The 22,001-nt window shown below is 43.4% G+C and overlaps 1 protein-coding gene across 2 annotated transcripts in view; it reads left to right on the forward strand.

The window, feature by feature from the left end:
* The first annotated feature begins 1,118 nt into the window (after positions 1–1,118).
* SLC15A1 (solute carrier family 15 member 1) overlaps positions 1,119–22,001 on the forward strand; it is a 307,479-nt gene continuing 286,596 nt past the window's right edge. For both annotated transcript variants that reach the window (XM_033947427.1, XM_033947428.1), the window contains exon 1: positions 1,119–1,238. In XM_033947427.1, coding sequence (XP_033803318.1) covers positions 1,235–1,238 — 4 coding nt within the window. In that variant the 5' untranslated portion in view covers positions 1,119–1,234. The remainder of the gene's footprint in view (positions 1,239–22,001) is intronic.

Here is a 22,001-nt window from a genome sequence, read left to right on the forward strand (position 1 = left end):
TTATGTCATTTTATCTGGTTCATTATAAAAACAAAAGATTTGCCATACTGGGACAGAACGAAGGCCCATCAATCCCAATATTCTGCTTCCAACAGTAGCTAACCCAGGTTACAAGTACCTGGAAAGATCCTACAGAGTAAAACAGATTTTATCTCCTTATCCTAGCAATAAAAATGGATTTTCCCAAGCCCGTATTAATAATGGTTTATGGACTTTTCTTTTAGGAAATTATGCAAACCTTTTTAAGCCCTGCTAAGCTATCTGATTTCACCACAATCTCTGGCATTGAATTCCAGAGTTTAATTACAGGTTAAGAGAAGAAATATTTTCTCTAGTATTTTGTAAATCTACTACTTTGTAACTTAATTCCATGCCCCCTAGTCCTAGAATTTTTGGCAGGAATAAACAATGATTCGCATCTACCCTTGCCACGCTACTCCACTCAGTATTTAATAGACTTCTATCATATCCCCTAAGCCATCTCTTCTCCAGGCTGAGGAACCCTAGCTATACCCAAACCCTGTTCCCACTACCCAAACCCTGGTCTCTACCACCCCACCTACCCCAGAATGCTTGCACCCTGCCAAAATTATAAACAGCAATCTCCGTCAGCCACAGCTCTACCCCAAATTTTCCCTTTTGTCCAATTGCCAACCTCCCCCCCCCACTCTCCCTTTTCTATTCTGTTGCTAACATCTAGCTACACCATACTCCTTATCTCCCCTCTTACCCTCCCTCATTCTCCAGTCCCTTTACTCTCAGATATTGGGCTCAGCTACTATTGTGTGCCCTCAGCTCAGATCTGAGAGTACCCAGATGATTAAGACACTTTTTATAACAGAGGTTTAGCTATATCTTATCATTCTTTCTCTGACTACTGTAAGCATTTATCTTTGATCAGCATAGCAATGAGATTATGCTGAAGCATACACATTTTGTCATGCTTCTACCCCACATAAAAACTTCTTGATCATAGGAGGGCTATTTATCACTGTACCCTGAACTCTGTCCTGCAAGAAGGTAAGCAGGGGAGGAGCCACGAGTACAGGGAGGGAAGGAAGAGGGAGAGAACGGGCTGAACAGCTTTTTATTTTTCACAGGTAACTAGGTAAGACTTGGATCAAAGTCAAGCCTGCAAAAACTGTAAAGAAAAGCATCCATCACATTCTTCCCAGTTCTCTAAGGATACTTTCCCAGTCAGAAGCCAGGAGAGGCACACTGTGATCAGCTCACCATGGGTACGTTTCACTTTATTATTATTACTATTTTTATTAACAAAATATACATCACTTGTGCAGATTTACCTTTCCCAGTTAATGTATATGTGTTGAAGTTGTTTTTTTGTGTATCTAATCAATATTTTTCTTCACTGGTTGGGTAGCTGTGTTATTATCACAAGCATGTGTCTCTAATTTGTCCTATATAGAATAGACCTAGTATCAATCAGCCACAAGAAGCAGCATGCTTTTCTTACACAATTATGATCTTAATAAAAACATTTCTCACTAGATATGTCCTAAACACTTTATGAGCTGTAATATTAGTCAGAGTTTTTAATTTATTCAGAATCTTGGATAAATGATCCGATATCCACTACAACTCTAAATTACTGATGCTGTAGTGGGGGGGAAAACAACAACAAAATACAAGGAAACAGATGTATCAAATAATTAAACCTCTTATATACAGATCTGTACAGTGAGTAAGCAAGAATCTTTGCATTTATTTTTCAGAGTAGCAAATGAACAAACATCAGTGAATGTGAGTTTACACTTGGTTGGAGCTACATTTTCAAGCCTCTTTTTATTCCTGCAACAGTTTTAGGGATGTAGATAAACTATATGTGTGATTTGTTGCTTCTCAAGAAACATTTGTATCTTGACAATGTGATCAAAGATATAACTAGATTGACTGAACAAAATCATTTCGGTCAGTTAAATAAATGTGAGCAAAGAAATAGCATGGTTACCATCTCAGATGCTTGCTATTAATATACAATTATTGGACCTGTAGTGTTGTATGTTTGTTATTCACACAGGAATTTGGAATCCAAATGAAAAAACAAAACACTTCAGCATGATTATCTCAACTATAGCCAATGCCAGTCTTTCAATTTCTTTAATATCTTGTTCCCAGATCACATGAACTCATAATAGCACTTTTTTTAATAACCCCTTCCCCACCTTATGGAATGTATTTCCCTTTTCCTTATGTACTGAACTATCATACACAAAGTTTAAGGCCACACTGAAGACACATCTCTTCTCACTGGGCTTTCCAGGCCTAACCAGTGCCATGTGATAGCGGACTCACTGGACTACAGCTGGTCCTAGTCCTGTGCTAAGTCTTATCTCCATTCCTTTCTTGACCTATTCTTTTCCTTTCTTTTGCTACTCAGCCCTATTCAAGTGTAAACTACTCTGTTAATGTGTATCTGGAAATTAAATAAACATACAAATTGATATAAACACAAATATACAGCATTAATATATATATTATATTATATATATTATATATTATATATTATTGCTGGCCATGGCATTAAAAATGCACAGTATATTTGTGTTTATATTAATCTGTATGTTTATTTAATTTCCTGATACACGTTAACAAAGCAGTTTACAATCTAATATAATAAAATGATAGGCCGCGCATGCGCACTAAAAAAAATGTGTTCCCTGATCTGTCGCGAAAACACAATTGCGCATGCGCGGCCCCGGCGGCGGATTTCAAATTAAAAAAAATTTACATAGCTGCGGCGGCCTTCCTCACCCCCGGCTCCTCTCTAGAACTGGACCAGGATCGACAGAGAGGAGCTGCGGCGGCAGCGGCTTTCAACGACGAAGAACCTGCAGTCGGGGCCTCCCCCGCCACGCACAACCAGCTCCCTCTCCTGCAGCTCAGGCACCACAAGCGCGCAACCTGGTCCCCGCGTCTGCCTACCCTTCCCCCCAACACAGCGCATTTCCCCCCCCCAACGAATCAATAAATGGAACCGGGACGCCCTCCGCAACAGACCAGAGGAGTTCTTTGCCGCTCACCCCCCTTCCCTTGCCGCTAACCCGAATACCTACCCGGCGATTCAAGAAGCCTGTGCAGCAGTCTTCACACGCTGCTTCAGGCCCTTCTACTGCGGCAGAGCAAATAAGGGCAGTAGAAGGACCCGAAGCAGCGTGTGAAGACTGCTGCACAGGCTGCTTGAATCGCCGAGTTACAAGGGAAGGGAAGGGGGGGGCCGCAAGGACTCTATCCGAGTAAATACAAACTCTGGACAGGGGGAGCAGGAAGAGGTGATGATGGACAGGGGGGGAAAAAGGAAGGGAGGCCAATTGTTGGACAGGGGGAGCAGGAAGAGGTGCAGATGGACAGGGGGGAAATTAAGGGAGACCTGCTGATGGACAGAGGGGGAAATGAAGGGAGGCCTACTGCTGGACAGGGGGAGCAGGAAGAGGTGCTGATGGACAGGGGGGAGGTAAAACAAAGGGAGAAGGGCTGCTGCTGGATAAGGGGAGCAATGAAGAGGTGGTGGTGGACAGGGGGAAAAATGAAGGGAGGCCTACTGCTGGACAGGGGGAGCAGGAAGAGGTGCTGATGGACAGGGGGAAAAAATTAAGGGAGGCCTACTGCTGGACAGGGGGAGCAGGAAGAGATGCTGATGGACAGGGGGAAAAATAAAGGGAGGCCTACTGCTGGACAGGGGGAGCAGGAAGAGATGCTGATGGAGGGGGGGGGGAAATGAAGGGAGGCCTACTGCTGGACAGAGGAAGCAGGAAGAGGTGATGATGGACAGGGGGGGAAAAGGAAGGGATGCCTATTGTTGGACAGGGGGAGCAGGAAGAGGTACTGATGGACAGGGGGGAGGTAAACAAAAGGGAGAAGGGCTGCTGCTGGATAAGGAGGAGCAGTGAAGGGGTGGTGGTGGACATAGGGGAGGTAAAAAGAAGGGAGAATGGACAGGAAAAAGTGGCTAAGGAGACAGAGAGAGAAAGAAATAAAGACAGACACACACACATATATTCTAGCACCCGAAGGAGGAAAATGCTGCACAGGGAACTACATAGAAACATAGAAACATAGAAGATGACGACAGAAAAGGGCTACAGCCCATCAAGTCTGCCCACTCTGCTTACCCACCCCCTGTCTATGCCCTAATGACCCAATTTCCTTATCTTGACCCTCGTAGGGATCCCACATGGGTATCCCATTTATTCTTAAAGTCTGGCACGCTGTCTGCCTCGATCACCTGCACTGGAAGCTTGTTCCAATGATCAACCACTCTCTCTGTGAAGAAATACTTTCTGGTGTCGCCATGAAATTTTCCGCCCCTGAGTTTGAGCGGGTGTCCTCTTGTGGCCGAGGGTCCCTTGAGAAAGAAAATATCATCTTCCACTTCGACACGTCCCGTGAGGTACTTAAATGTTTCGATCATGTCTCCCCTCTCCCTACGTTCCTCAAGAGTGTAGAGCTGCAATTTGTTCAGTCTCTCTTTGTACGAGAGACCCTTGAGCCCCGAGATCATCCTGGTGGTCGTCCGTTGAACCGATTCAATTCTGCGCACATCTTTACTGTAATGTGGCCTCCAGAAATGCACACAGTACTCCAGATGAGGTCTCACCATGGCCCTGTACAATGGCATTATGACTTCAGGCTTTCGTCTGACGAAACTTCTATTGATACAACCCAATATCTGCCTTACCTTAGATGAAGCCTTCTCCACTTGATTGGCAGTTTTCATGTCTGCACTGATGATTACTCCTAAATCTCATTCTGCTGAAGTCCTAGTTAAAGTTTCTCCGTTCAAGAAGTACGTCCTGCATGGATTTCCGCTTCCGAGGTGCATGACCTTACATTTCTTAGCATTGAAGCCTAGCTGCCAGGTTGAGGACCAACTTTCCAATGTAAGCAGGTCCTGCGCCATATAATTCTGTAAACTGCATTCACTTACTATATTACATAGTTTGGCGTCATCGGCGAATAGTGTTATTTTACCTTGAAGCCCTTGAGTCAGATCCCCTATGAATATGTTGAAAAGGAGTGGACCCAGGTCCGAGCCCTGCGACACTCCACTGGTCACCTCCGATGTTTTAGAGAGGGTACCATTAACCACCACCCTCTGAAGTCTGCCACTCAGCCAATCATTGACCCATGCAGTTAGTGTCTCTCCTAACCCCATTGATTCCATCTTGCTTAGCAGCCTGCGGTGTGGGACACTGTCAAAAGCTTTACTGAAGTCCAGGTACACGACATCCAAAGACTCTCCCAAGTCCAACTTTCTTGTTACCCAGTCAAAGAAGCTGATGAGATTGGATTGGCAGGACCTACCCTTGGTGAATCCATGCTGACTGGGATCCCGAAGATTCCCTTGTTTCAAGATCGTGTCCAATTTGCTTTTAATTAGTGTTTCCATGAGTTTGCACACTATTGATGTGAGACTTACCGGTCTATAATTCGCAGCCTCTGCCCTGCAACCCTTTTTATGCAGAGGAATGACATTAGCTAATTTCCAGTCCAGGGGAACTTTCCCCTTACTTAGGGAGAGATTGAATAGCTCAGCCAACGGTTTCGCCAGGACATCGCTCAATTCTCTGAGCACTCTTGGGTGCAAATTGTCTGGTCCCATGGCTTTGTTCACCTTGAGTCTTGCCAGTTCACTGTAAACTTCACCTGGTGTGAACTCAAAATTCTGAAACGGGGGGAGGGGGGGAATGCTGATGCACAAGGAAATGGAGGGGGAGGGAATGCTGATATGGCTACTGTACAGGAAAGTGGACAAGGGGAGATAAATGCTGCATAGGGGGCAGAAAGAGAGACAAATAGAAAGAAAGACAAATAATAGGAGGGAGGGAGACAGAAAGAAAAGAAGAAAGACACAAGGGCAGGGAGTGAGACAGAAAGAAAGACAGACATACATATATTCTAGCACCTGTTAATGTAACGGGCTTAAAGACTAGTAAAAATCATAAAATCATAGTTGATTTTACAAAAGAAAGAACTATAATACTTGAATCTATCTATCTAACTATACACTCACAAGGGTAAATCAAAAGGTAAAGGCAAAATATATTTAACGGCTTTAATAGAAGTAACTGTGAGCAATTGAACATATCACTTTTCCACATGGTCCCTATGCAAGATGACACATTTGTTGTATCGTTCAACTATGTAGCTTCTGCATTACTCCAGAGAAGAAGGTTTTTTTCTGCTTCCAAAACCAGGTGAGCACCACTTCCTTTACTTTGTCATGTTTTGTCTTTTGCTCTCTGGGTTGCAGTGATACACCCATGTCTCATTGCCAGTGACAATTCTCTCCAGAATACTCAGATCTTCTTCATACCTTCTCAGGAACTGGGTCCTAACCGCCACACTCTGATGCTTGTGCAGATCAGTAAGCCGTTTGGGAACCCATCGTGCACAGACTTTCCTGTATCCCAAGTCATCATGCATTATGGCAAATGCAGATCCATAGCTGATATCCAAATTTGCAGACAATTGAGATACCATTATCCATCGGTCTTCACTAATCAAGGCATCCACCCTGTCAATGTGCTCTTTTGTGTGCAATGTTGATGGGTGACCAGAATAACCTTTGTCGGTTACACCTGCTTATACCGTTTTAAACCTTTATTTCCCACTCATAAACTTTTCGTTGATTCATGGTGCTATGTCCATACTGAGTCATTACCTAACGGTGAATTTCCACAGGTTTCATTCCCTCTGCCCAAAGAAAATCACTACTGCACATTGTTCTTCGATGGTGCAATCTTGCAATGGAGTGTTTCTGACCTTGTGGCTGCCACTCGATTAAACGCTGAGCGCTGCATTGTGTGTGGACAAACTATCCAACAGGCAATGTTGCATTTCACTAGCTCTGTTCCGGTTATCTCATAAAGGCTACATATCAATTTGGGTTTTCCTATTTCCACAATGAATGTGTATGAGATTTGTTCGTATGGATTGTCTCTGTTTATGCAAAATGCTTCATAAATAGTTATTATGGAAATCCAGAAAACCCTATTGGGTTGTAGCCCTCACAGTAGACCCCTGCCATACAGTATCACTGGGTTTATCCCTCTGCCCATAGCTACTGAACCACTCATTCAATTTCATTTGAATCTGTATCACAAATAGTGGTACCTAATGATTTCTGGGTTATAATTTTCAAGGATCGCAACACCTAAAACTCCTTCCTCTTTGTACTTTCTATAGGAAAACAGGCCTTTTCAGTTCAGTCCAATTGAAACCTAGATGGACTTCAAAGCACATAGTGATGACATTTTAAAAAAAACACAAAAAAAGCCTTGCTAATTATTATCCTAGGACAAATAGGCAGATATTCTTACATGTGGGTGACATCACCCAAGGAACCTGGTATGGAAAGTGTTAAAGTGTACTGCCACTTAAAAATATATATATATTCAAAGTCTCGAGACTACCTGTACCATGCATGCACCAATGCCTTCCCACCCGATGTCAGCTCACAGGACCAGCAGTTCTTTGTTTTCAACGAAGTTAAGAAAAGGTATTTCTTGGAATCTCTCCAAGTGTGTCAGATTTTTCCAGTTTTTTGCTTTCTCATGTCTAATTTTACATTACATTACATTACATTAGGGATTTCTATTCCGCCATTATCTTGCAGTTCAAGGCGGATTACAAAAGAATTATCCAAGGCGGATTACAACAAGAACTTACAAAAAAAAAAAAAAAAAAATTGGTCATTTTCAAAAAGAGTAAGAAATGGGTAAGGTTATTTGGAGTAGTTGGCTGGAGTTTGAGACTTTTCTTCAATAATTTTGTTTTCTTGCTATTTTATTTCTTTTCAGAAAATTTGGTTTTATTTTTCAAATTTTTTCAATTTGGGCCTTTTGGCTCCATGCTGTCTATTTTCAGGCCGGGAACATCAAACCTTTCTCAGATTGATTTTTATTCGACCTTCCAGGACCATTGAGTCCTTTGATCTAGCTGTGGTGTTGCTTCCCTCTGTGTCCAAGGTTCCGAGTAGATTTAAGCAGTGCACTTGGTGTAACTGGATCATTTCTATCATTGATCTGGACAATTTGTGTTTTCAGTGACTTGGTCCCCAACACCGGCCGAATTCTTGCACATGCTGCTCTACTTTACAGAAGTGGTTCCTTAGAGCTTGCCAACTCCAATTTGATAAACTTTTCAGTTTGACGTTGAGATCATCAGCTATGTCTGCTTTGTGCAAGTTCATGCCTCAATGTAAGTCCCGGTACCTGCGATGTCTACTCCTTGCACGACATCCTCACCTTCACAGCCATCATCAGCAGAGGTACACAAAAAAAGCTAAGAAGCAAAAGCTTTCTTCTCCCTCCAGGTGACAATGCTTTGAGACCTGATCTCCATCATTCAACTGGTGTCTCCTCTGAGGTGTGTCTCAACAGCACCTTCATACCAGGTATAACCTACGCCCTCAATACCGCTTACTACTCCTGTACCAATGTTCTTCTTACAGGATCAGATCTGACAAATTCCACAAAAGGAGCTGGCTGAAATGCTGCACAAGCAACTGATGCGAGTACCTGTCTCTACAACTTCAGTACCAGTTCAAGCAAAGCTCTCAACTGCCATCTAGAGTCAGATTTTGAACTCTGCATCGGTACCAATTGGTACCTAGAAAATCATACAGGGAGCACAGTTCTTCATCACACTCCAAGTACTCTAGGCCCTTCTACCAAGTTTGACACGAAGAACATCTCAAAGAACTTCTCAAGGCAGTCCTCCACATTCCACTTCACAACGCCCTTTTCACAAACATTCACTTTGATGTCCATTCAGACATTCTTCATCCCTGAGATATGACATTGATCATTATGACTCTGATCTGTCCATACGCTCAGATCACAGAGACCAATCTGATGGGGACTCTTATGGCATCCCTTCAAACCCTTCTCTTCCCCCTTTTTGAAGGAGATCATCACCAGAAATTTATGAGACAGATGAGCAATGCCTTACCAATCAGAATGAAGTCTGAGGAAGTTACGTAATGATGCGCTGCTGAGTGGTGGCTCTCTGCCTCAGCTCCGACCTTCCCCTGCATATTTAGGTCATTATCTACCACATTCAGCGCTCAGCTTAAATCCATTTGTAGTGCATCGGATACCGGGAATCAAAGGGTACTGGAGGGTGTGCAGATCAACGGTAGCACAAATATCTGCATGTTATGCCCGCCAAGGCTCCGCGGCTGCTGAAATACAAGCAGACCACAATCTCTCCCAAAATGGCATCAGAGGGCACCCCGCTGTGCACTATAGTAGCCCTCCAGGAGGACACACTACGGGGGCTGATGCAGCATCTCTCAACGCTGATTGAGGATAAACTTACCAAGTTCCAGGCGTCTGGATGAGATAAAAGATTACATAGAGCGCCATGGGACCCAGAGGGGAACTCAAATATTTGGAAATCTTCCTTAGCGCGGACTGGTCTCACACTTATAAATGCAACATCTCGGATAAACTGCAGCTTTTGAAGGATTATTGCGCTCGCTGGGGGGATTTGCCCCTCTCCTTGGCAGGTAGAAATGCCCTTGTGAAAATGGTATTGCTCCCTAAGCTGCTTTATCCTTTAAAATTGATCTCTCTTTGGATTCATCGTATGGATGAATGTTCTTACCGGTCTTTTATTGGATCGTTTATCTGGCACCATAAGCGAGCGCAGATCAGCTTACCCAACACCGAGATAGAGGAGGGCTCGCCTTGCCGGATATTCACCTATATAATGTTGCTGCTCTCATGTGCTGGGTTTATGAGCTCTTCACCTTTGAGTCCTGTTTTGCTCCGGTAGGGCTTTTCGACTCTTGGACGGCTCCTTATACGGCACTGGCCTGCTTTGCTTGCCCGCGGTGGAGCTGTATCCGTCTGGGTGTCCACTCGGTATGGCTGACCCCCTTGAGGAAAGTGTTGTCCTAGTGGCGTCTACGGATTGGTAAGGGGCAGGGCAATTGGGCCTTCCATCAGCTTAGTCAGAGCCCTGATTTTCTGCCTGGGTAGGGGCTCCAGGGGGCGTTGGGGAGCGGTTTGGCCAGCGTCTCTGTTTGGGTCATGTGCCATCTTCGGGTTCTCCATCTTCCTCTTTTCCTTCGTTTGAATTGCTCCACACCACCTAGGACCTGCCCCATATGCCTTTTTTTTTGCCTACTTACAATTGCGCCATTATTATCTAGCCAATCTTCGAAGCCGGCCGGGAGGCAATCAATTCCTGATAGTGGATCAAATTTTTCTGTCCTTACCCGCTGAGCTCAATTCTCTGTCTTTTTGGTATGGGACAGTGAAGGCGGAGAGGGTGGACACTCAGTTGATCTCTCTGGTCTCTAAATGGTCACTGGACTTGGGGGAAGAGATTTCTCCTGGTGTGCTCCAAACTTGTTTCTCTAATATCTCCCGGGGGACACCTAATGCCTCCTTGCAGGAGCTTCAATTTAAATTGCTCCACCGCACTTACTTTACTAGGCTGCAGAGGGTGCGAGTGGGTCTTTGGGACTCCGTTGACTGTGTGAAATGTGGGCACCTGCCTGGGACCTTATTGCATATGATCATTGAATGTCCCATTCTGGGCATTTATTGGAATGGGGTGCTGGATTTCCTGGTAACGATCCTGGGGGTGTCGGTTCAGTGGTCCTATGGGATTCTGGTTTTGGGTCATGATGCGGAGCTGCGGGAACAGGGGTTGGGAGAGTTTCCAAGTTCCAAGTTTCCAAGTTTATTAGTTTTTAATATACCGACCATCAAACAAATGTCTGGCCGGTTAACAATAAAATTTAAAAAGGTAGATGAAAATAATAATAGGCATTTAAAAAAATTAAATAGAGTGAACATAGATGACAAACTTGAAGGTGAGGGTAAAATGTGCCATCTTCGGGTTCTCCATCTTCCTCTTTTCCTTCGTTTGAATTGCTTCACACCACCTAGGACCTGCCCCATATGCCTTTTTTTTTTTGCCTACTTACAATTGCGCCATTATTATCTAGCCAATCTTCGAAGCCGGCCGGGAGGCAATCAATTCCTGATAGTGGATCAAATTTTTCTGTCCTTACCCGCTGAGCCACAGAGGACCATTGGCGTTTCCCATATATTGCTATCCTAGTGGCCAAGCGGGGAGTGCTCCGTATGTGGATGGATGGGGCGGCCCCGGAGCTTCTGAGCTGGAAACAGTCCCTTCGAGAATTGGCACATTGGGAGTTGCGTGGTGTGGGGGGGAGAGCCTGGTGGGTTCTCCTTGGCTGTATGGGTTCTTTTGGGAGCAGGTCCTAGCTGATGTTAACCTTTTGTGATGCTGCTCTGTTTCTACTTCTCCAGTCGCTTGGGGAGGGGGGGGTTCTGCCTTTCTGTAGTGGGGTTTTACAGGTGGTTTTAAACGAAAAATTGAGAAGCGGGCTCGCTGACTCTGTCTTTTCTTTCTTGAGTTAGTTGCTTTGCGGCTGGCACTTTGTTGATTTTTAATCTTCCCCCCCTTTTGAGGGCAGGGCTCCTATGGTTCATTGTTCTTGATCTCTTTCTCTGCACTCTTGCATTCTCTGTGATTTGAGATTTGAATTGTGTACTGTTTTGTTGCCTTCCCATGCACCATTTTCTTGGATATTGTTTGACTGTTTTTGCACTGTTTGTGTGTTTGCTTCACAATAAAAATGTGTCAAACCAAAAAAAAAAAAAAAAAAGAATGAAGTCTGAGGCTGAACACAGGGCTGAACTTATGTTAAAAAAACTGGGAGATGCCTCTATTAATTCCAGTAGCACCCAGAAAACTTGACATTCTCTACCGAGTCCAATCCTGTCCAGAGTTTAACAGACCACAACTTCAACATCAGTCCCTCCTAGTTGAGTCAGCAATGAAGAGGTCTAATACGTAGTTCCAAGACTTATGCTAGCAATCCGCCAGATAGAAAAGGGAAAACCCTGGATAGATTTGGCTTCAGAATCTTCCAGAGCTTTAAGTTAAGCAGAATCCTGAGCTATAATTTTTACAGTATATGACTTTCTATATGAAGTCTCTCCTTACAAAAACTACCTGCATTTGAGCAATACCTCCTGTTGGATCATTTGTACTCTTTTCAAAACATTGTACATGACCTCTTTGAAACCAGAAAATATATGGTAAGATCTGTCTTTGCTTTTGATGGAGTTTCTATTTCCATGAGAAGGCAGGCATAGCTCCATATCTCTGACCTTGATGCTAATGTTCAAGAGAGGTTAGCCAACATTCCCTGTTTGGGAGATGATCTCTTTGGTGACAAAACTGAGGAAGCAATTCAAAAAATTAAAAGATGGGAGGAGTCTATGACCACTCTTATCATCCTCAAAAGCCAACTAAGAGGTTTTATACCTCATGGAGATCTTCTTACTACCCTAAAGTGAAGATATTCTATGTCTACCACCATTTCTCAAGCTCCACAGCAGAAGCAGCTGAGGCAGAAGAGATCTCAAAAATCGGAACCCCAATCTCAGCAGAAATCCCAACCATCATGGCACACAGGAAATACCTACTTTTTCGAGTACCAACATACCATTTTGGACTGGCATCAGCACCTAGAGTGTTCACAAAATGATTAGTGGTAGTAGCTGCATGCTCCGCTCTAGCGGTCTCCATGTCTTCCCCTATCTAGATGACAGGTTGATCAGAGCCCCAACACCTCTTCAAGCTCAACAGACCATAACTGCAACAGTACAATTTTTAGAACTTCTAGGATTTGCTTCTTGGAGCAACTGGTCCTGGAACCGACAAGAGGGGGGTGCTATTTTAGATTTGGTCCTTAATGGAATGCAAGACATAGTACAGGAATTAACTGTGTTGGGTCTGCTGGGAAACAGTGATCATAACAGGGTCAAATTTGGGAGTAACATCGCAAAAGAAATCTACTGAAGGGGCATTTATGACATATCTTCAATCCAAATGGGATGCTTTTGTTACTAATAATTCTCAACATTGAATAATCCCTTGTTATTTTGGCCTGCTGTTAAAGCAGTCATCCGCATGGACATTATAGCCATTATATGACATTATATGTCAGCGCTAGAAATAAATGTTTAGCAGCAGGCATTTAGGGTTTGGAAAATAACTTATGCAGGATAAACAGCATTTATTAAGTGTCCTTCCCCTGGTAATAGAGAGGTGTTACAGGCGACTTAGGTGGCCCTTGATACCATGATACATGAACGTACTTCCCGCAGGCTGTTATTTCGGAGAGGTCAATTTTTAAAATATGGTTACAAGGCTGGCAGATTGATTGCTCAGATAGTAAAGACGTGTGTGTGGGGGGAGGGGACAAGGCATATTGCTGCGGTGCGAGACCCCCACGGTGCCTTGCAAACTCAGCTTGAACAAATAGCACACTTTTTTGAGGATTATTTTACTGCTTTATGTTCAGCTAGTTATCCCTCTCCTATTGTAAACATCAATGAGTATATTGGTCATGCTGGATTACAACCTCTCACAGAAGACCATGTGTCCATTTTAAATTCTCCTTTTACTGCGAAAGAGCTTTAGCAGGCTATCCACTCATTGAAACCAGAGCAGGATTAATTCTTTGAGGTCCCCTAGGCACACAAGTACACTGGGCCTCCTACCCTGCCAAGCCCACACCCCACCCCTGCCCCGCCCACATTTATTTACCTGTTTTTTATTTACTTCTTTATTTCCACTTGTATTTCTTTTTTTCTTTTATTATAAATTCAAAACAAACAACAAAGATTACCATGCCATTGCCAATATACAGTTTTAGTTCTATGCAAGCCCCAAACATCTCTGAACAAATCCCCCTTTCCTTCCCTTCCCACCTACTTGCCCAGGACTTTAAAGCAGTAATACTATCCGAAATATAAGTCTATATTAATAACCAAGTTTGCAACTCCTCTCAACTGCCTCCCTCTGTGTCGTCCAACTGTAAACCATATGTATATATAAAAATACATACATATGGGTAACTCCTCTAGTATGTTCCACTCCATGTATGTTAATTTGTAACAAAACAACAAGGCAAGCGGTCCACCAAAGAATCCGACGTGGAACAAAAAAAGATCAGCAGACAATAAGGAGATTCAAATCAGGTATATTCAAGGGGCTCTCAGGAACCATGCCTGATGCATTTCGCCAAATAAGGCTGATCAACGCTAACAGAAAACCATGTCCTTCATACACACAGAATTATATCACCTGTTGGTCATTCAAATTCTTGTTTTATTCAAAGTCTTGTTTCAAAACTTTTCTCCAACAAGAGAGATCGTTGGAGAAAAGTTTTGAAACAAGACTTTGAATAGAACAAGCATTTCATACACACAGGACACAGAACCACCCTCAACCAGTATGGAATAAGTAATAACAAACTAAACTCCCCTCCCCCCTTTTTACAAAAGCATGGAAGAGGTTTTTAGCGCTGGTGGGCTGAATGTTCTACTCTGTTCTGACGATCATAGGAATCTATCTCATACATATTTATTGTGGATATCCTGAAAACCTGACCTGGCTCTGGCTCTCGAGGACCGGAATTGCCTACCTCGTCCTAAAGCAATAAAATTAAAAAATAGAATTTTTTTTCTACCTTTCTAATGTGGTTCTGCTTTCCTCAACATCTTGTCATTCTCTTCCTTCCATCCATCTGCCCCTTCCAGAAACTGTCTCCCCCTGCTATCTCTCCTCCTCATCCATCATATTCGCTCTGTTCCCTCATGGTCTCATCTCTCTCATTCCATCTCTACTTCCCTCCCTCCTGTGTTTTTTAGCATCTCTCTCTTCTCATTTCCTCCACTCAGATCCGATATCTCTGCCTCCTTCCCCGTTCTCTGGCATCTCTCAAGTCCCTTTCCTTTTCTGCTCTGGTCTTCCTTCTTTATTTTCTGCCTCCGTCAAAATTTAATTCTTTCTTACTATTCAGTCCTCAGTTTCCCTCTTTTCCCTGTGTCTACCACAGCATGCCACCCCTTTCCATCATGCCTCCACTATCTCACTAACTCTATCTTCTTCCCCCCATACAACATATGCCCTTTATCTTTATCCCCTCCTTCCATCCAGTATGTGTTCTCTTTCTCCACTTCCATTCAGAAATTTGCTCTCCCCTCTCAACTGACATCCATCTGCTCTCTTCTCTCTCCCCCTTCTCCCCACTTCTATCATCTTCCCCTTTCTCTCTCTCTCTCTCTCTTCCGCACTTCCATCATCTGCCCCCTCTCTCCCTCCCTTCTCCCCACTTCCATCATCATCATCTGCCCCCTTCTATCTCTCTCTCCCTCCACCCCAGGCCCATCTCCCTCATTTCCCCTCACCTTTGCGGGTCACCACTCACCTTTCTTTCTGATTTGTTTTCAAATGGCAACAAGTAAGATCAGCAACAGGCCTCCCCTCCGGCATCAACGGCACTTATGATTGGCATCGGCCCTACCATCTCCCTTCACCCCCCCCCTTTTTTTTTTTTTTTTTAATGGCGATGGCACTTAAACATGAATTCAGACCCAGTCTCTGTTTCCACCATCTCTTCCTCATAAGAAGCAAGGCTGCCACTTCCCTTCACGACTCCCATCATGGCTGGCATATAAATCACTTTCAACTCAACCAGAATAACAAATTTAATTCTGAACTTAATACTTTGCTTTTTAAGGATTCATACAACTAATGACTGGTTATGTCATGCCTTTGCTGCTTGCTTGGGAAGTTCCTATAATTGGATCTATTTCCTCCTCATAACTATTGAATAGATTAGATAGATAGCTCTGAAGGCTTTTCTAGGGCAGTATAGTCAATGAAACTTGGTCATAATTTTTTGGGCGGGTGGGAAAGGGGAGTGCACTGGCAATCTCTTAAAGTTATTTTCCTATAATAACAACAATGCACTCAAGCTCTTGATTTCACCAGGCTCTTTACCCCTATGCTTATTCTTTCTCACTTTTTCCTTTCATCACTCTTCCCCCCCCCCACACTATCACCTTTTTTAAAATTCACCTTCTCCATTCAATGAGCAAAGTTTGCAGATGGAGGAGAACCCCCACTGAAGGAGGGCAAACAGAGAGCAGCTGCCCTACTGTCTCCCTTCACCTCGCCTTCTTTTTTTTTTTCAAACGGCGATGGCACTTAAGATCGGTAATGGGCCCCCTCCCAGCATCAACATCTAGTAAGATCAGCAATGCGGTGCTCAGCCCAAAGCTTCCATCTGACGCAGCTTCCTGTTTCTGCCCGGACAGTTCATGCCAGAGGGAAGCTTTGAGCTGAGCACCATGTTGCCAATCTTACTTGCTGTTGATGCCGGGGGGGGAGGGGGGGAGACGTTGCCAATCTTAAGTGCCATCATTGTTTGAACAAAAAGGTTTGTTACTCTTTGTTATGACAGGGGTTGCCATACAACTTATTTTGAGGAATTGGAAAAACTGTGATTGGTTAAATTATACTTTTTGGTGGGAATCTCTATGTCATACTTTTAAAATGGAATATATGATAGCCATACAACAGGAACATTATAAGAAATTTATGGATGTTTGGGAGCCATTGACAAAATTCTGTAAGGAGTGATTGTTGATTTTGCCCTTTGATCATACACATCCAGGGTGGGTGGGTGGGGAGATACTTTTAATTTGAGTGTAATTGTTGTATATGTAGAAAGGGGGGATGATATATGTATTTGGCATAAAATATAATTTGATAGACTAGTGCTGTTAAAGTATAAAATGTATGTATAATTTGTTGCACTTATTTTTGGTTTTAAAATGAATAAAGATATTTAAAAAAGAAAAAAAAGAAGGCGAGGTGAAGGGAGACAGTCCAGAGAAGGAGGAAGAAAATGATAGGAGGTTTGCGCCAAAAGACTTATGAGGAGAGACTGGAAGCCCTGAATATGTATACCTTAGAGCAGGGGTGTCCAACCTTTTGGCTTCCCTGGGCCGCATTGGCCTAAAAAAATTTTCTGGGGCCACACAAATGCACAAACACTGCAGCAAGACAGAGGAAGGAGCCGGCAAGACAGTAAACACCGGGGGGCAGCAGAGGAAAACACTGCATCGCCCTCGACCGGGGCCGCACAAAATACTTCACGGGCCGCAGGTTGGACACCCCTGCCTTAGAGGAAAGGAGGGACAGAGGACATATGATTCAGATGTTCAAATGCTTGAAAGGTATTAACGTAGAACAAAATCTTTTCCAGAGAAAGGAAAATGGTAAAATCAGAGGACATAATTTGAGGTTGAGGGGTAGTAGACTCAAGAGCAATGTAAGGAAATTCTTCTTTACGGAGAGGGTGGTAGATGCCTGGAATGTGCTTCCAAGAGAGGTGGTGGAGATGAAAACAGTGACGGAGTTCAAAAAAGCGTGGGATGAACACAGAGGATCTAGAATCAGAAAATAATAGTAAATATTGAAGAACTAAGGCCAGTACTGTGCAGACTTGCATGGTATGTGTCTTTATATGGCCATTTGGTGGAGGATGGGCTGGGGAGGGCTTCAATGGCTGGGAGGGTGTAGATCAGTGGTCTCAAACTCGCGGCCCGTGGACCACATGCGCCAGGTACTATTTTGAGGCCCTTGGTATGTTTATCATAATCACAAAAGTAAAATAAAACAGTTTCTTGATCATATGTCTCTTTAGCTATAAATTACAATATTATTATTAAGACTTAGCCAAAAAGAAAGATTTATAAACTATAAAGAGTTTTACCTCATGCAAAATTGTCATTTCTTTAATAAGACATTAACTATTTTTTTCTGAGGCCCTCCAAGTTCTTACAAATCCACAATGTGGTCCTGCAAAGGGTTTGAGTTTACCACTGGTGTAGATGGACTGGAGTGAACTTTGACTGAGACTTTAGTAGTTGGAGCCTAAGAACAGTACTGGGCAGAGCTTTGGATTCTTGCCCAGAAATAGATAAGAAGAAGAAGAAAAAAAACCAACAAATTTTTAGATTGAATCAGGTTGGGCAGACTAGATGGACCATTCGGGTCTTTATCTGCCGTCATCTACTATGTTACTATGTTAAGTGCTGTTGATGCTGGAGGGGGAGAGGGCCCTGTTGCCGATCTAATGTGCCATCGCCGTTTGAAAAAAAAAAAAATGAAGGCGAGGTGAAGGGAAATGGTAGGGCAGCTGCTCTCTGTTTGCCCTCCTTCAGCAGACCCCCTGTCAATTTCGGGCCCTAGGCACATGCCTACTGGGCCTACCCTTTAATCCGTCCGTGGTTGAAACTGGGGTTTGCACCAGGCCCTGATGAGTTCCCTGATGAATTCTGCAAACCTTTTACAGGTTTTTTTTTAGTTGGGTCCCTGCTCGCCTATTATGATGCTGTATTGCAGGAAGGCGATTTTCCCCCACATGAAAATATAATATGGTGTTGATTATTTTGATACTGAAACTGAAGGTTTCGATTTATTTATTTTTTTTAACTGAAGGTTGACTCTGAATTAATGTTTTCCTATCTGCCCATCTCTTTAATCAATGTCATTCTTAAACTGCTGTCTGCTATTCTAGCATCCAGGCTGTCTGATAGGGGATAGAGGATGTTAGCGTACTCTCAATGTTCGTAAGCTACTTCTTGCTATGGCATATTATCAGATTAACGAGTTATCTTCTATTGCGATCAGCCTGAACGTGGAAAAGGCATTTGACAAGGTCTCATGGCAATTTATGTTTGGGGTCGTTTCTCATTCAGGGATGCAGGGTCCTTTTCTACAGGCCATTCAAGCATTATTCAATTCTCCTAGAACCTGTGTCTTAATTAATGGCATCACGTCCTCTTCTTACCCTATAGGACAAGGTACGCGACAGGGATGCCCCTTATCACCCTTGTTTCTTTTAACCTTAGAACCTTTGTTGTGTATACTCAGTCTCAGGATATTCAGGGTGTTCCTTTGTCCCCAGTCTCAGTTAAGGTATTGGCCTATGCGGATGACCTTCTATTAGTACTTATGGATGCACAGAGGTCTTTATCTTCTTTATTATCCATCAAAACTGAATACGGTTGTTGTTCTGGCTTTACCTTGAATTTACATAAGTCTAAGGTTCTCCCCTTGTTGCCGCAGACGCAAGATACTTGGTCTGGGCCCTTTCTTTTACAATAGGTGGATCACAGCTTTACGTATTTGGGGTGTTTATTCCAAATCAACTTTATACTCTTTAAATGTGTTACCTCTTTTGCAAGACACTGCTATGAAATTGAACCTTTGGTGAGCCTACTCTCTTTCCTTTCTGGGCAGTGTTCATCTTTTCAACATGATTTTGGCATCCAAATAGCTTTACATTTTTCAAATGCTGCCTTTATTTTTAAAAGGGTGTGATGAACTGAAGCTATGTAAGGCCTTGCAATCTTACATGTGGCTGAGAAAGAGGGCGAGGCTTTCTTATTCTGTTGTCTGTACACCAGCAACCTATGGGGGCCTGAGCCTTTTGAATATCTACTACCTCACGGTGGCGTATAGACATATTAGTGACTGGTACCAATTTACAGAGGACTTTTCTGCTACCCGCTTGGAGATGTCTCTTATGGGACCTGTTTATTTCAGCTGTTATCTGTACGCTTTGGGATTTTAGCCTCCAGAAGCCATTTACAACTCCCAAATACTTTCCTCTGCTCTTGCTACATGGAGATGGACTTCTAAACGTCACCACTTCTCAGTTAAGACCTCTCTCTACCTGGCTATCAGGAACAAGCCTCAGTTTCCAGCTGGCATCTCTTCCCCAACATTTCTCCATTGGGAGCAGAAAGGCATATGATATTTATTTCATGTCTTAACTGAAGAGGGTAAGGTGAAACCCTTTGCAGAGTTACAGCATGAATACTCCTTTTCTGGCCTTGACACCTTCTCATAAGGGCATTGTTTCATAAGAATTTGCCTCCGCTGGGTCAGACCAGAGGTCCATCGCGCCCAGCGGTCCGCTCCTGCGGCGGCCCATCAGGTCCATGACCTGTAAAGTGATCTTTTGTCTAGAACCTGTTCTTCCCTAATCCTTTATATCCTTCAAACCCCTTTTCTTTTTTTATCTATACCCTTTCTTTCTCCTTTATCTGTAATCTTCAATCCCCTTATCCTTCAGGAATTTATCTAGTCCCTCTTTAAAACCCCATAAAGTAGTCTGACCTATTACACCCTCTGGAAGCGCATTCCAGGTATCCACCACCCTCTGTGTGAAGAAGAATTTCCTAGCATTGGTTCTAAACCTGTCCCCTTTCAATTTCACCGGATGTCCTCTTGTTCTTGTAGTTCCCAGTATGCTGAAGAACCTGTCCCTCTCCACCCTCTCTATGCCTTTCATAATCTTGTACATCTCTATCATGTCTCTTCTGAGTCTCCGCTTCTCCCGGGAGAAGAGCTCAAGTTTCTCTAACCTCTCAGCGTATGAAAGATTTTCCATACCCTTTATCATTCGTGTGACTCTTCTCTGGACCCTATCAAGTATGGCCATGTCCTTCTTAAGGTACGGTGACCAATATTGGACACAGTACTCCAGATGCGGGCGCACCATCGCCCGATACAACGGCAGGATAACTTCCTTCGTTCTGGATGTAATACCCTTCTTGATAATACCCAACATTCTGTTTGCTTTCTTAGAGGCCGCTGCGCATTACGCCGTCGGTTTCATTGTTGTATCCACCAACACTCCCAAGTCCTTTTCAAGGTTGCTTTCCCCCAGTACCAACCTCCCCCCCCCCCATTGTGTAGCTGAACATCGGGTTCTTTTTCCCTATATGCATGACCTTGCACTTCTCTATATTGAAGTTCATCTGCTATTTATTCGCCCACTCCTCCAGTTTGGTCAGATCCTTTGCAGTTCTTCACATTCCCCTACAGTTCGGACCCTGCTACAGAGTTCGGTGTCATCCGAAAATTTTATAACTTCGCACTTTGTCCCTGTTTCCTACCTTCAAATTAAATATTATGTTGCCAGCCTGCTTTTGACAGATTTGATGGAAGATGTTCAGGAAGAATTGGTTACACTTTACACCTTAGGTGCACAAAAGAAAGAGCCCCTTTTTTTAACCACTATAGAGCTTTGCAAGATATGTCTCCTAAACTTGCTTATCGTAGGTACGCGAGTGCTTGGCAGATGAACCTCAACATGCCACTTTCTGAATCTACTTTTAAGGCCTTTGTTCTTGCTATTCAAAAGGTGACTGATAATGTGCTTGTTGGGAGTAACAATATAAGTTCGCACTATGCCTGCATATCTCACCCTGGAGGGCACACATATTGGACATCACCTCTACTGCTCATTGTCCTAGGTGCAGATCCTCGGATGCTACCTTGGGACATATGTTTTGGCTTTGTCCCTCGGTGCAACGTTTTTGGAACTCGTTGCTTTGTGCTGTCTTTTCACTTTGGAACTGTGGAGTTAATCATGAATCTCAAATTTTGTTTGATACCTTTTTCCTGCAATCCCCCACTCCGTTAGGATAGTCTGCCTTCCTATAGTGTGCAGTCCTCCATGGCAAAAAGGTTATTCTATTTAAATGGCTGGATGCAAATGGTCCTTCCATACAACAATGGAGACTACAGATGATTTCTCTTGTTAAACTGGAACACCCAGATACGGAATATGGACTCAGTACCAGGAAAACAATTTGTGCGTATTTGGAGTGCCTTTTGGAATTCCCTTTCTCCTGCTGCGAGAAGTCATATTTTGAATGTTTGTATGTTTGACTTTTTGCCTCCTTTTCGATTTGTTTTTTCCATTCATCTCATACCTCATTGGGGGGGGGGGGGGTCGGGTGAGTGGATAGGGGTGGTAAGGATTCCTCTTTGTAAAATATTTGAGCAAATGTTTACTGACCTGCTGACTATGTTCCTTTTCTTGTCTGTACTTTCGTGTTTGTGGTTAGTTTTTGATTATTCATTTCTCTTGCTCAATAAACGTGATTTAAACATAAATCCGCAGTTTCAGCTGGCATAAATACTGGCACCCAAATCTGGGTGTGGGAATGGACTCTATTCTGTAAACAGCGCTCTACTCAGAGCCATCTTTATAGAATAGTGCTCCATGTCAGTTTTTTCCATGAATATGATTCTATGCGTATTCTGGATCC

The sequence above is a fragment of the Geotrypetes seraphini genome, chromosome 6 (assembly GCF_902459505.1).
Source record: "Geotrypetes seraphini chromosome 6, aGeoSer1.1, whole genome shotgun sequence".
In the NCBI taxonomy this organism is placed as follows: Eukaryota; Metazoa; Chordata; class Amphibia; order Gymnophiona; family Dermophiidae; genus Geotrypetes; species Geotrypetes seraphini.